Below are 15,170 nucleotides of genomic sequence, written 5' to 3' on the forward strand. Positions count from 1 at the left end.
AAGTTATACGACCCTCCATCCACCCAAGAATCCACATATTGCAATTAAAATCCAAGAAAATAAATGAAACAAAGGAGATTAAAAATTAAGGAGAATACAACTAGCACATGTGGATCGGACGGAATAGTGGTCTTATAAATGGTTTTTCTATATTGGCCCGTGCCTGGCCTGACGCTGGACATGGGTTTACCAGTTCATTTGAATAAGTTAAGGGGTCTCTCGCTTATAGTGCCTTCGCGGGTCCATTACAGCTGGGCAAAAGCGGCTAATTACCTGCCTGACGTGAGTTATAAACCCCCTCTCTCCCGGCTGCCACAAAAAATTTCTACTCTGAATATTTTTTTAAGGCTATCCCAATTTTTACAACGAAAAAAAGTATCTGGGGTTCCCAATAGAACGGGGTCAACGTTTACGGCATTATACGATGGAAGGACCACCAAGGGAATTCAGCGGAAAAAAAAACATCATCTAACACGAATGATAAATAAAACAACATGGCACGAGGGTAATCTTCATCATGCGAAGCTGCGGACAAGTCTTGTCACAACAGGCCATTCTCTTCTTGTGTCCATGAATCTGTGGACAGGTGCAGTTGTATTATTGCCATCGCGAAGACACTCTCGTCCGCTTGCTGTGGAGCCCCCTGACAGTTGTAATTTTGTAATAAACGATCCCAGTCTCGCTGGTGAAGACCCCACCAACGCTATCCAGCAAATTAATCTAGTTTGTCATAACGTGGGCGGGTTTTGCTCAAAGTGCCGCTAATGAGAAAAAGGCTGGGCCCTTCTTATTTGTCAATGGGTTAGATTGTTGTGAGGTGTGTGCGCTCGTGAATCAAAATGTTGAGAATCAACGGCAACACGGTGAAGTCGAGAGAACCCCGCTCTATTATATACCTTGGGGGCATTTCGTTGTACACCTGGGATGTGTTGAACAATTATTGCCGAGATATGGTGAAGTTGGCAGAGAGAAAACGTTAAGTGATTGTACGCTCGGTTAGGGGGTTTTACCCAGTGATGTCTGAGCCCTTTGCTGCGGGGGGAGACGGACACTAAAGGGCGGAGGGAGTCTATTTCATGGTTAATTTGGCTAACGTGAGTCTACCACCCAGCATCATCTCGGGAGTTGGGGAGGGAGCGTTTTCGGATGAGCCTCTAGTTACAGCTCCATACAATTTTCACTTTCGGGGGAGGATGTGGGAGAAAAATGATGAGTCAATTGTCGTAAGAGACACGGAGAAAAATGTTCAGTAAAAATTACGGAACTCACAATTCGCTCACCGATTACGGAATCGACTCGGAAAATTTAAGTGACGGTATCGTCATTTTTCACAGGAGATCGAGATAAAAAGTACGGAACGCTCTGGAAAAATTCCATGAGTTTCGTAAAATTTCTTACAACCACATTTCGCTCCGGAATTACGGAAAAGATACGTAGTTTTTATTGAATATTTTTCTCTGTGGAGAACAGAAATTTGAAAAGTGAGGATTGTTGGTGTTGAGTCGAGGAAACATTCTTGTTTGATGAAAATTGTAGAAGGGGTCATTGAGGGCCAGGGCAATTACACGAAAAATATTTTCACACTCAGAATTTTATCGTGAATATAATAAAAATTGTGAGTCAGTATAGGAAAAAGTGGCTGAATAAAACTAAAATTAAATTTAGCACGAGTAAAAATTCGGTCAAGTTAAATCCAATTTTGAAGTTGTTTCGGTATAGTCCTCCATTACTATGTTCGCATCGTAACTTTTAATTTTATATTCTGTCCGCATTGTTATTTGAGAGAAAGATTTATTTTGCTTCACAAGTAGTTTCCGAAACGGATTGGAAAGTGTCTCATTTGTATGAAGGAAAGTAACATTGAAAGTAACATCTTCAAATTTGGGATGAAATTTTCTTATTGGGAATACTTTTCTTATTGGAATAACGCTTGGAACAAATTGAAATATCATAAAAAGTTTAGTAGTAATTTTCAGGAGAGTAATATTGATTTCGATTTCGAGAAGGAAACATCATGGAATTTACCATTTGATTCAAATTTTAATGGAATTCTCAGGTTTTTGGCAACAGGAACACGAGAATTCCTCAAATCACTTGAATTTTCAATCAAAACAAGATTTCAGTACCAATTGCAGTGAATTTTTGATCAATTCAATATATATACTTCGATCATCCTGATTTATGTTAATTGTGATGAAATTATTCAAATTAAATTTACAGTTTTTATGAATTTTCTCGTCAAATTGTGACTATTTAATGCTGAAATGCTTTCAAATTTCAGTTCAACTGTCACTTAATAGGAAATCCCAAAAAATATACTAGAAATTTCAGCGAAAAATGTTCGCTAGTGCACTTACAATTCTCAATCTAATCGACTTCTAAAGTCAAAGGATTTTAGAGAATTTAACAAATTTTACTATGGAAATTTAACCGCTCTTTGTAAACGCACTTTTCAACAATTGTTCACCAAATTTAAACAAGTAGTTGTTCATGTTTTACAAAAAAAAATCTCCGCGAACAATATTCTCAAGTCCAGAATCGTTTCTCTGTGTCGAGAAAACATCAAAGACTGACATCTTGAGTTTTCAAAAAAATCTCGAGAAAGTAACGAGCAAATATTAGTTGAACACTGGACTAGTCATTATTTCTTTGTCTCGAAATATACTGTGCAGATACTCCGCATGTTTTCACCGTAAAAAATGGGAGATAGAGAGGAAAAAAGGGCAGAACAAAGGAAGGTGTCATCGTGGCATCAGCGTCCCCATCTTTCTACCTCTCCTCCTACCAGATATTTCTCGCCTCATCGTAGTGATGGAAAATAGGACCTGTTTCTTCGTGTATATGAATGTACGATATAAACCCTTCTGCAGTTCTTTTCGCCTCGCGTTTGCCACTCGAGTTCTTAATTACTGGAAGCAGAACGGGTTGAAGATGAAAAAAAGCAATGGGGATGGGGGAAGGAGGCTGACTGATCGCGACTAAACCCGTGTCTGATGGCTGTGCCGAATTAAACTGCGACTAGGAAAATTATTACTCCCTACCTCTTCTTCGTTCTCCATGATTCTTCATCAAGTGATAAAAATGAGAGTAAAAAATTTATCATTAAATTAAATATCTTTTCATCTATTCTTCACATAGAGGTAAACTAATTTTCGAAGAGAGCCCGTTTTGCCCCTGTAGTTTCTGCGATATACACGATTAGAAAAAAATTAAAATTCCGCGGACAGAGTAACGATGTTCAGGAAAGCGGCATTAAGTTCGAATTAGAAAAATAAAGAAATTGATTATATTTTTTATTTCCCTGAAAATTCAATGGAATTTCAAATTTTTAAGCAGCAAAAGGACGAGAATTTTCCGAGCCACTTGAATTTTGAATTAATTTAAAATTTAAGAATGTATTTATCTTAATGTTGTCAATTTTTATAGATTTTTATGAATAATTGAAAGAAAATTCACTGTTTCAATCGATTTTTTTCATTCAATTGTAAATTTTCCACACGGAGAGAAATTTTTGATAAAAATTATCCTACCGTTCTATAAAAGTGTATCATGAGTCATTGTTTCCTCATTTCTATCCCGAAATTCAGTAAAAAATAATATATGATGATCAAATTTTATTCTACATTAGAGAAATTTAATTAATTTATTTATTTTCAAATAAATATCGTTAAATATCAAGATTCAAATTCAGACCTATAAAGTTTAAATAATAAAATCATTGTGAAATGTCCGGAAACTTGGGGTCAAATGGGGCTCAAATGGAAGCTCTGATGTTCGACTACACAAGTAGAGAAGCATTTCACTGGAGAAAAAACAGCCAAAGTACTTGGATATCCTTAAGTGTAAGACGCTCCATGGTAACGCAAAAAAAATCAGAAGAGAGAAAAGGGAGAGGCAAGGCAGACGAATGGGGAGCCTATAAAACCGTAATGGTAGTAGGAGAGAAATTTGAATAAAAAAAAATATTCAAGAAAAACTGTTATCAATTAAAATTCTTCAATCATGTTATAAATCTGTCTCTAAAGATAGCTTTATAATTTTTCCAGATGTTTAAAAAGTGTCCCAAAGATTCAAATCGAAGAACCAAATTTATAAAATGGGAGCTCTGATGTTTACCAATTGTAGAAAAGTATCGAAAGACAAGAAATGGCCAAAGTACTTGAACATCATCAAATAAAAAAGCATTCTGTACCTAAAAAAAAAATACTGAGGCAAAATGGGTGATCCTTTCTTTTATGCAGAAGAAATTTCCCTGTTTCTTCAATGACATCACTGACAATATTTAATCCCATTCATTTCCCAAGAATGGAAACATTGTTCTGAATAAAGAATAATAATATTCTCTACTGGAAGACCAATATAATTCAGCGAATTTCTCATGCTCTGTTGAAATAAGAGAAGATTCTGATGATTGCAAGAAATGTCTTCATTTAAAGAAAAAAGAGAATCGCAAAATCAAGCAATCTCTCTCCTCTGTATCTTCTCTCCGCCTGTTCTTCATTATCTTTCCCCAATACTCAAGGATGCTTGAATAAATGTCCTGTAACCATACACCCAACTGAATTTGTCATCTGCATTATTCAAGAATGTACACCGACACTCTTCTACAAAGTGCCTCCGAGCCCTCCAACATTGTACCCCACCATACACCCGACGTGTGTTCCAGCTGAATGGAGCATGTAGCTCGGGTAGACCACGCTCAAACTGTTACCACCTCGTCCACTCAGCATTGTCATTAGAGTTTAAACAACGGACCACCGACCAGTATATCGCCTGCGAATCACCATCGCGTGGTTCCAACAATTCACCCATCATTTATTCACCTTGTATTCCCTCCACTGAATCATACAATCCCCCATGTATCCACCCGTAAACACATGACCGTAAATCCATCCCCGAAAATCTACGAAAAATTAAAAATCGAGGAATAATCCAATCGCAAAAATGATAGGAATTTCCCATTAAAATGTCCGATACAAGTTTCGAAAATTCGAGGTGTTCACAAATTTTCAGCTTTTGCAGGAAATTCTCGTGGAATGGGACTGAATTCTCCAGAAGCATTGATGTTTATGCTGAATCTTGGAATATTCCAGTCAAATGGCACTAATTTACCTTAAAAAAACACCTGCACATTTTTTTATCACAAATCATCTTCTAGCTTTTGCATTTTTTCTTTTTTTTTTCAAGTATACAACAAGTTAAAATTTCGATAAAATTACTGAGAATTTCGTCACTGAGAAATTCCAATCACCTTGCATTCTTTCCGCTGAATCCCCCATGTATCCAACCGTAAGGATATAACCATAAATCCATTCCGAAAAATCGAGGAAAAATCGATAATCCAAACGGTAAACTGATATTTCGAGGAATCGGAATTTCCAAGTGAAATGGCCGATAAAAATTTCCAAAATTGGAGGCGTTCGCAAATTTTCTGCCCTTTGCAGGGAATCCTCGTGGAATAGGACTACATTCTCAACAGGTATTGAATGGTTTTACTGATTCTTGTAATATTCCGGTCAAATAACACCAATTTACCCAGAAAAATGCTTGCAAATACTAGATCACAAACCACTTTCTACTTTTGGTAGTGTAGCTGTAAACATTCTACAAGTGTTCGTAACAACTGAAGTAACTCTGAATGTTTTACATTTTGGATATATAGCAAGGGGCAATTCCATTGAAATTGTAGATTTCGTCATTGAAAAATCACAATTTGATGGGATAATCATTGGCAACTATAAATTTCAATTCAATCGATTGAACGTTCAAGAAAATTGGAAGATATATTCATTCTATATTCATTCTACTTGAACCTATTTGGATTTGGAACCTGTTCCTCTGAATCGAATTGGATCACTCTTCGCGAAATTTCCATTAAGCTCTCTAGATGTGTTGATAAACGAGTTTAAATTTTCTTCAAACAGTGTAGAAGAATGAAAAATTTCCTCCATTTATTATAATATGAATACTAATCACCTATTAACATCAATTCAAAGGCTTGAACTCCGATAATTTTTGCTGGAAATTTCGATTGGAAATTCTTTGAATGTGATTTCATTTACAGCCAACTGAAGGATAAATTTCTTAATCACCTGAAAATGTACAACCCTTATTATTAAATGCCTGCCTTTTGCCGTTTCTTTTCCATGAAATATTGAAAGAAAAAACAATCGACGTGAATGACCCAATCTAAGAGTTGATACTTTCAATCAAATGGAATGAAATCAATGAAAAGTGCATCGAAACATCGGCGGATCTTCATCAAATTTTGTCGAAGTCTGTTTTTTGTTATGTCTACACGGACAGAAATTTTCCAGAAAGATTCTAGTACGAGTACTGGAAAAAATCACAATCCACCAGCTGTGAAAAATTCTAGTGCTGTTAAGGTAAAATTTCTGGGTATTCCTGGTAAAATTTCGGGGGATTTCACAGAAATACGGGGAAAAATTCACGTTTTCCCCAATGAAATTTCCAGTACCGGCACTGGAATTTTTTCCTGGCCATCACTTTGCGCCTCTTTTCCCGTGCTAGCACTAGAATTTTTCTAAAAAATTTCTCTTTATGTAGTTTCTGATCAATTCCGTTATTTTAACGGATTTTCATAAAAGTTGTTTAGCATGCTGACTGAAAACAGTTGGATGCATTCAAGAACAAAATTCCACATGTCAAAAATTCAAAGATCAAGCCCATCCCTTTGAAATCCATGATGCATGACAATAGTTATTTCAAACCAAAATTAAATTCAAACGCAATTTGTCGTCCCCTACAATTTCAAACCCCGCCAAGAGCCTAACCCCCGCGTATTTCCCTCGCAAACCATCACGCGATTATACTAATTCAGGTATCATTTATTTTTCGTTCACCCTTCCCCATCAGTCGCCTCCCCCAATACCTCATCTCTCTCATTTGCTACATTGCCCAACGAGTAAAGAGAACTTGTGTACTCCACCCTCAACCCCCAACTGCTCCTCCAACGTGTAACTTTGAAGTGCCGGTGGGTTTTTTGATGTAGCCACCAACTGTTTCCCATCTATTCCACCATGCAAAACCGTGAATCACGGATTAGTTCTTGCATACTTCATTTACACCGAGAAAAAAGTTCTTAGTTTTCAGAACCAAAAGTTACCTTTTTTGAGACGATCAGGGTTCTAGAAGGTATCGTACTGAGAATATGAAACTAATTACTCAATTTCAGAAGGAAAATCACGAACATGCAGTACCAAAAACTTCAGTATTTCGGTTCCTAGATTTTCTTCCCTGTGACAAATTCCCTGAAAAAACAACGAAATTTTTCCCTCGGAAAATTTTTTCACTGAAAAATAGTTCTTAAGAAAAGTTCCGATTTCCCTAAAGAAAAATCATGTGAAATTTCCCTGGCAAATATTAAATCAGACACATATTTGAACACAGCATGAATTCATTTTCATTTCATGCAACATCCATTATTTCCTTGAAGTCGACAAGTTCTGGACGTCATGAATAATTTACAGACACCTTTTCGTCAAAATAGGATTCAACTCTTCAAATAGAACATCTATAATAAGACAAAATTACGGTTCAAATCCATTTTTTTCTTTAAGTCAACCATTTTCAATATAATCAGCAACATACAAACGTCATTATTTGGTATAAATATAATTTAATTCGTCAAGGAAAAAAAAGATGATTTTTGTCATAATTTTTTTCATTTTTTCCCTTTTAAGAAAAGAAAAAAGCAATTCAATTAGCATTTTCTGGAAAAAAATTCAAGCAAAATCCTACATGAAAAAAATTTGTAAGGAAAATGAATTTTTCAACGGGGAAAATTTTCGAGGGAAAAATTCGCTGAAAAAAAAGAAACAAAGAAAAAAAAGTTATTTCAAACCTAAAATGCGATGTTTTTTTTTGATAAAATGCTCATAAGTAACTCGTCAAACACGTTTCTATTAAGATCGTAATTTACGTCAAACGTAACAGACACTTTCGTTTGGGGGTAATTTACGTTTTTGTTTTGACCGTAAAATACGCCTTTTTGAAGCCTAAATTCCGATTTTCATGATGGGAAAAACCAGCAGACATCATATCGGCTGTATGTTTAAATTACGTTTAAGAAACTGTAACTTACACTTATGAAAACATAATTAACGTTTAAGTTTTTCTGTACAGTTAAAAATTTCACTCATTTCGAGAATTTTTCGCTCGCTAGATTTTAGCACAACAGGGTGCTTGCATTCAAAGATTTTTCCTGAAACCTACCCTGGTAGGAGATGAGGAATGGGCCAAGATTGGCCACCGCCAGGCCATCCTCGGCCTACTCTAGGCCTTTTCTCATCTCTTACCAGGGTAGAAACTTTTTTCACTGTGCACCATCAAATTGTCTGGATTTTTCACGCTCCTTTAACCTAGTGGGGTCTAATACAGTGTCATCACAGACACTCTCACGCTCCCTGCGGTCAATAATATATGAAGCCCTTGTGTGCATAGACTCCTGGAGTCGGTCTGAAGAGTATTAAATCCAGCCCCTGTGTTATTCCAAGACCGAGTGACACGACCCAGCACTCGCGACTGCCACGTGACCAGTATCATGCTTATTGAGAAATGTGCAAATAGATGTTTCATTCCACTGGCAGTGCGAAAATATCCCCTTGACTCGGGTTGAAAATGAGAATTACGGTCCTTCCAGGGGAATTTGTCTACCAAGCACGTGGGCAAATTCGTGAATAACATCGTGACGACACAATCACTCGGTTTTGTCGAGGGTCATTGAAGTGTTTGCGGCACAAAGGGATGAACTGAGTTTGTTCTTCTGTATTTAAAGTCAATGGGTGCTTCAGTGTGGGGACGACAGGGAGTGTATTAGGGTTCATCGACGTTAAATCCGTTGGGTTTACTGGAAATTGAATTTTCCCAAGGGCCGACTAACTTCATTTCCCGATTTACCTCCACATTTCCGGTGGACTTTATTCCACTTTTGGGTTGAGTTTGACGGATACATTCTCCGGTAAAGTAGTAACATATTGCTGTACAATTTTTTTCCCCTTTTTTTGGGGAAATTTTTTCACTGTGTAAAGTCTGATGGGGAATTCGTCCCCAGTATGCTTCACCCTACGTCCAATATTTCACGGCTTCGCTCTGGCTCCTGCCTGTACAGACCATTCTCGCTATCTCACTTCTATAACTCTGTGAAGTGGTCTATCGATTGTCGCCCCAGGTGGGGAATTTCCAGACAACGACGATTCGCAACAGAGTACACAGCGTCGATTTGAAATATTCCCTGGCTTTCAGTCTCCACAAGTGAGCATGGAATTACATCTTCATATATTTTTTCTTGTATATTTCGGGGGGGGGGGCGGATGAGGAGGAGGAGAGATTTCAGACATTCGTGTCTTGAAACACTAGGATCATAGTCACGAAAGGCAAAATTTTCTCACGGGCTAGGAGATATAGTTTCGCGATGGACCGTTGTATAAATATTCATGCGGCATTTAAGAGAACTTCGTGTATTCCAGGATGAGGGGAGGGTGGAGAGATCCGTTTAGCGTTTCGACAACGAGATCCGATGAGAGCAACAGAGGAAGCCTATACCGATACACGGGGCACAGAGAGGTTTACTGTATCAGAGATGAAGTTTAAGGCGATAATCGCGTGAGGCTCCTTTAACGCTGGTGAGCTACCAATCTAGTCGACAGAATCGGGCTAACTGAATAAATCTACGTGGATCTAGTTTCCAGGTTATATAGAGATTAATCGTGCATACGTTCATCGAGTTACGGGGGTTGGGAGGGAACATTTTTTATCGCTGGCGAGAATTTAAGAACGCGAAATCCGCAGAGAAAAATTTTTTTTGATTTGCAGGGACATGTTACTGATCTCCAGGAATATGTGACTCATTTCCAGGGACATGTCATTGATTGGCAACAATCTATCAACCAGTATTGGTGATACTGGACATCCGACCTGATTACAATGAACCTGATCATCAGTGATTTGCATCATTGAAATTTGGAGATGGATTTCTAAAAATTAGATATGGGTGCCTGAGAATCAATGGTATCAATCTGAAAAGTGCTGATAAGGTCCCTGGAAATTAGTAATGATGTCACTGGAAACTAGTGATGTCACTGAAAATTGGTGACAAAATCAGTGAATTTCAGAATTTTACTCGCTGAATTGCACAATCACCAATCCCTAATAATTGGGGATAGATTTCTGAAAATCAGGAACATGTCATTAATTTCCAGGGACATGTTCCGGGTTTCGAAAATCAGGAACATGTTCCTGAAGATCAAAACTTCTTTTCCTCTTTTTTTTCTGGACAGTGAAGAGAGGGAAGAGCTTTCCTAAAAGACAGTTGAAAAGAAAGACGATCCACTTTACCCCATTACTTCTTGAAACAATGATGAAGGATAAATGAATTTGATGGAATTAAAAATTATACGAAGTATGAAATATCGAAAGGAAGAAATCTGCAAGCGAGAGATTTTTTAAAATTATAAATTCTCGCATTACCGTGTACCTTTAAGTCTTTACGGATACTTTCTTTCCGGTTTTGACTCTTACTCTTTCCTGTTGCTGAGTCTCAATTAACCGGGAACTATGATTCTTTTCAAGGTGTTCCCCCATGGTCACCACTCCACTTAGTGACCACGCTATAGTGCTGCTTAGCTTGCCAAAGGTAAACCTATTAACCAATGCAATGCACTAGCTTTTTAGGGTAGAAATTTTTCTCGATTACAGAAGTATGTCTATCCTCAAAGTAGGACTAGAATTCCTAATTTGAACATTTTTCTTTATTTTCTTAGCGATTTTTCGTTCTGTGCTTTAAAATATATATTTGCAACCAAGCTCGTCCCATTTGGATAATTTATCTCGAAACTACATTGAAGCTTTAGCAGCTCTCCTAAGTCAACTTAACTTGAGCGTGAGTGTGTTCCGAATATTTCCGCGGCCAACGAAAATAGGCAAATGTTACAAGCGAGTTTGTTTCTGCAGAAGGAAATAAGGACCGGAGGGAAGTGTTCATGAAAATCTGGCGAATGGCCTTCAATTTAAAGATGTTCAGTAAGAACACTGATGGAAAAGTGAAACGATTTACACAGAGAGAAATATTCAGTAAAAATTAAGGAACAATTCACGTAATCCGCAATGGGGAATCGTTTTCTGGCAATTTTTATAGGAATGGAAGAGCAGAATCTGAAACGTTCAGTGAATTTTCAGGCTCATCACCGAACAAAGTACGAAATTGTCACGTAATTTTTCCCGAAGAAGTAAAATCTTACGGAAACTTCCGATTTATTATGCCTCCAAAATCAAAAATTCTTGAACGTTCAACAATTTTTATCAAGCTGGTGAGTTATTTCTACGTTCCATTCCGTAAAATTTATTAATCGTTGGGGAAAAATTACGGAACGACTTGTTGTCCCCGCAGCGGTGAGTCATCGGATGAGTGGTTCATTTTTACGGAACAAATTGCAGAATTTACGTGGCGATTCGTACAATTTGAGCACCGACTCACACCATGTTATTAAATTTTTCTCTCCGTGTAGCTCTCAATGCCATTCGTCAACTATTGACGAATCGTGTTAATAGTTTAGAAGCCTCGTTAACAGCAACTAAATCCGTTCTAAGAGTGTACATTTTCCAATGTTTGAAATTGACTCGCCTCGTTTCACCACTTCACTACTGAATTATTTAACGCTGTTTCTGAATTACAACCCATTTTGAATAAATAAAACAATGGAATAATTTACACGGTTGAATGATAATTAAGATGAAATCCTATTCACTTTCTCCATGTTTTCAGCGAAGTTTCGGATCTTTGTCGCCATTTTTAACAGAGTTAGCATTATGTCCACAGTTTTGCTTTTTCATTTTCTCACGAACGAGATTCCTAATCAGTGTGAAACTTTCACTGTATTTTTTCAAGCATTAAATCTATGCAATCCATATTTTTTGCTATTGTTGTCACTATTTTTAAGAACCATAATTAAATATAATTGAAGAATTGTCCTCCGAATACCCCTCGATCTTCAAAATTCATCGGATATTTCCCATAAATTTTCCTGCATATCAACGATCGGGATCGGTTTTGCTGTAACCTCTGATCCCTATCGTTGATATGCAACAAAATATTTGGGAAATATCCGATAATTTCAAAGGTCTTGGGGCATTATAGCAGAGAATTTCCTCCCTCCTTGGATGAGTTTCGCAGAAAAATCATGTCTTTTGTCGCTATGCAACGAAACTATCGGGAAATATCCGATAATTTTGCAGGTCCCGGAGTATTACACTGATAGTCTGATTCATTTATTCCAAGCGAGATTTGTTAACTATTAACGAATGGTAAAGTTGAATATGACCAAATGAATATTCGTTAATAGTTAACGAATGGTTCACTTGAAAAATGAAAATCGACTCAAACAAGGCTCCTCAAATGTGCATTTGTTAACTATTGACGAATGCACATTTGCACTGAGAGAAAAATCTGAAGTTCGATTTACAATAAGAAAATAGTTGTGGCAGTTTTGGTGAACGATACGATTTTTTTTTGTATGCGACACATAACATTATAGTAACTTCACAAGCGTAATTTTTGCAAATCAAAATGCAGGTAAACTAACCAAAGTTCAAAAGTAACCACGACAAATCTATCGTGAGTAGAACTATAAAATAGTTGCAATGACTCCATTCCATTGTAGTAATTACTTCTCCGGCCATAGTTACCGTAACCCATGAAAAATTGTTGAGGACTTTTTGACTATAATTCGATGGTGATGGAATATAGTCAGAAGAATCATATTTTTCTCTCAGTGTGGTGAGACCAAATAGACCCTCGTTTCCAATCAAATCCATTCGTTAACAATAACTAATTCTTTCTATCAGTGTACAACCGAAAATTTCGGGGAAAGGGTGGCCTTCTGTTACCCTCAATCAACAAAAAATTTTCCTTGATTTCTTCGACTCACCTGCCACGCATTGGAGTCCAAGGCCAGATAAGACATGTTGTTGCCGGTTTCCCCCGTTATTGCAGCTGGACAGTGTCACGAACAATAAACAAATCACCAAATCAAACGTTCAGTCTCTCACAATCCACTCACGTGCCCGGTAAAAACGACATCTCCGCTCTAATTGATCTGCAAAACAAAAATTTTATTTCCCTCAAACAATCAGTCAACTTGTCAACGACATTCAAAGTGATAAATGCGATGAACAACGGGGTTTTCCACACGGCACAGAAAAACCACGGTGAAAATACGAGACGGGGGATTAGAGATTAAAACGTAAAGAAAAGTTAAAAGAGAGATAGAACGGAGGGAGAGGGTTGAAAGAAGAAAGAGAGAGAGAGCTGGATTACACGAGCCACGACGTTTCGGCTCCCCGGGGCGTTCCGTCAACTGAATTTAGTTAAGTAAAGTTAAATACGACTCCCAGAGGTGCGACAACTGACTTTTAATTGCAAAAACTTTGCCAAGCCAGTACCCACCAGTGCCACGCAGCAAACCATCCTACCACCCCCTCCACCAAGCCGAGAAAAACTCCCGTGCTTTTCACCCACCTGTATACCTTTTATTTTTCCCTCAATTTTTATTTTCATTCATTATTATTCAGTACACACGCAGTAACTCAGCACTACCAAAAATCCAATTAAATATTTTCCTCCTTGCAAACAACATTCCCAGTATTTACAGTCTCTTATTTGCACACAAGGTCTCCTTCTACTCTGCCTCCATCATTTTATTTCACTTGCACGAATCTCCAATTTTTCATTCTCATAAACCAAGACTGCACAATTTTCATTCAGAACACAATGGCCATGAAGTCGAGCCGACGGCGGAATTCGCGATATTCTGCACGGCCTTCCCCTCACCCGAACATCGTATATCCAACAAAAAACTGTTGTTCACACAATTCCATAATAATTCCCTCAAACCTCCATAAAATCTCAACCCCCCAACTCACCTTACATCGTGCGTTCCTATCCTCTACAACAGCGACACGTGTCCGAACAAACGACCCCCGTATCACAGTTCATTAACAACCCCAACAAAAAAAAAACAAAACAAAAAATCAACGGCCGAGCGTCTCAACAATTAAAAAAAAAACAGTATCGCTCAGTGTAAAATCGCGGCCGTTGCGGCAACGACGCTCGTGCGCTCGTCAACAATACATTGAATCCCTCGGGTATCGCGTGGTTAATACCGCTGCAGCGTATGGGAGGGGGAGACTTGCAAGGGGGGAGGAGACTTGATCGCCGTATAAACTCGTACGTACGAATTAATGCACGCCGGTTATCTCCTAAACAACATTCCTCAATTTGACCACGATAATCGCGAAGCGCGAACGAGAGGAGGAAGAAGGAAGGAAGGAAGGAAGGAAGTGATTTTCGTGTTGTATAGCCAAAAGTGGACCGCACGTGGCGCGTCGCGACGTCGCACTGTGGCTCGAGGCGTGGGGCGCCGTGGCGCNCCTTCCACACCCCCGCCGGGGGTGTGGTACCGCCTCCAGTCACATGACGTTGTACCCTCGTCTCCGTCGCACACAGGGGGGAAAATATAAACCCCACTGTGTTGCCTAGCGTATACAGTGCGCGCCAGTGGCAGAACCTATAAACGAGTAGTACTGGACCGGCGCGGAAACGTCATAGCAGGGGTAAATTCTCTCCCTCCACGAGGTTTTAGGTCTTTCTCCCCTCATCACCTCTTTCCCTCGTTCGTGATGCTGCACACCACACCCTCCACCCGTCGCCGGAGTCGCTCACTTAACGTGAAAACCCTCCCTACCCTCTTGTGCGCATGACCAATCGATTCCCCCACTATCAAGCATCTCGCTAACTCCACTCTCCTTGGAACCCTCTCTCGTTTGCACGCCAAGATTCAACCTCTAACGTTGTCTTTGAATCTCTCCGGAACTGGGGGGAGAATCACTCTCCTTCTCTCCCCCGCGCCGCCCTTTTCCGTCATTCACCGCGTCACCATCTTTTATTTCTTATTACGACGTTTTTCCGCGACGGTCACACGCTAATATCCCACCACCCGTTTTTTTACTCTCCTCCAGGATAATAGTCCCCCTTTCGATCACCGCGAATTATTCATGCTTCTATCAAGTATGTGACACACCAGCGAAAGCGTTTAAAATCAGTGTATGCCTTTGGTGTATGTAGCGGAGGGAGGGAGAGATTCTCCGAAGGCACT

At 38.7% G+C, this 15,170-nt stretch overlaps 1 protein-coding gene across 2 annotated transcripts in view; it reads right to left on the bottom strand.

Annotated features, from left to right (window-relative positions):
- Positions 1-14,010, bottom strand: part of LOC107040465 (transcription factor AP-2-epsilon) — a 146,245-nt gene extending 132,235 nt beyond the window's left edge. For both annotated transcript variants that reach the window (XM_015260559.2, XM_015260558.2), the window contains exons 1-2: positions 13,939-14,010; positions 12,945-13,112 (exon numbers count right to left, since the gene is read on the bottom strand). In XM_015260559.2, coding sequence (XP_015116045.1) covers positions 12,945-12,980 — 36 coding nt within the window. In that variant the 5' untranslated portion in view covers positions 12,981-13,112; positions 13,939-14,010. The remainder of the gene's footprint in view (positions 1-12,944; positions 13,113-13,938) is intronic.
- Between the last annotated feature and the right edge of the window lie 1,160 nt (positions 14,011-15,170).

The sequence above is a fragment of the Diachasma alloeum genome, unplaced genomic scaffold, assembly GCF_001412515.2.
Source record: "Diachasma alloeum isolate Michigan unplaced genomic scaffold, Dall2.0 Dall_scaffold_00336, whole genome shotgun sequence".
In the NCBI taxonomy this organism is placed as follows: Eukaryota; Metazoa; Arthropoda; class Insecta; order Hymenoptera; family Braconidae; genus Diachasma; species Diachasma alloeum.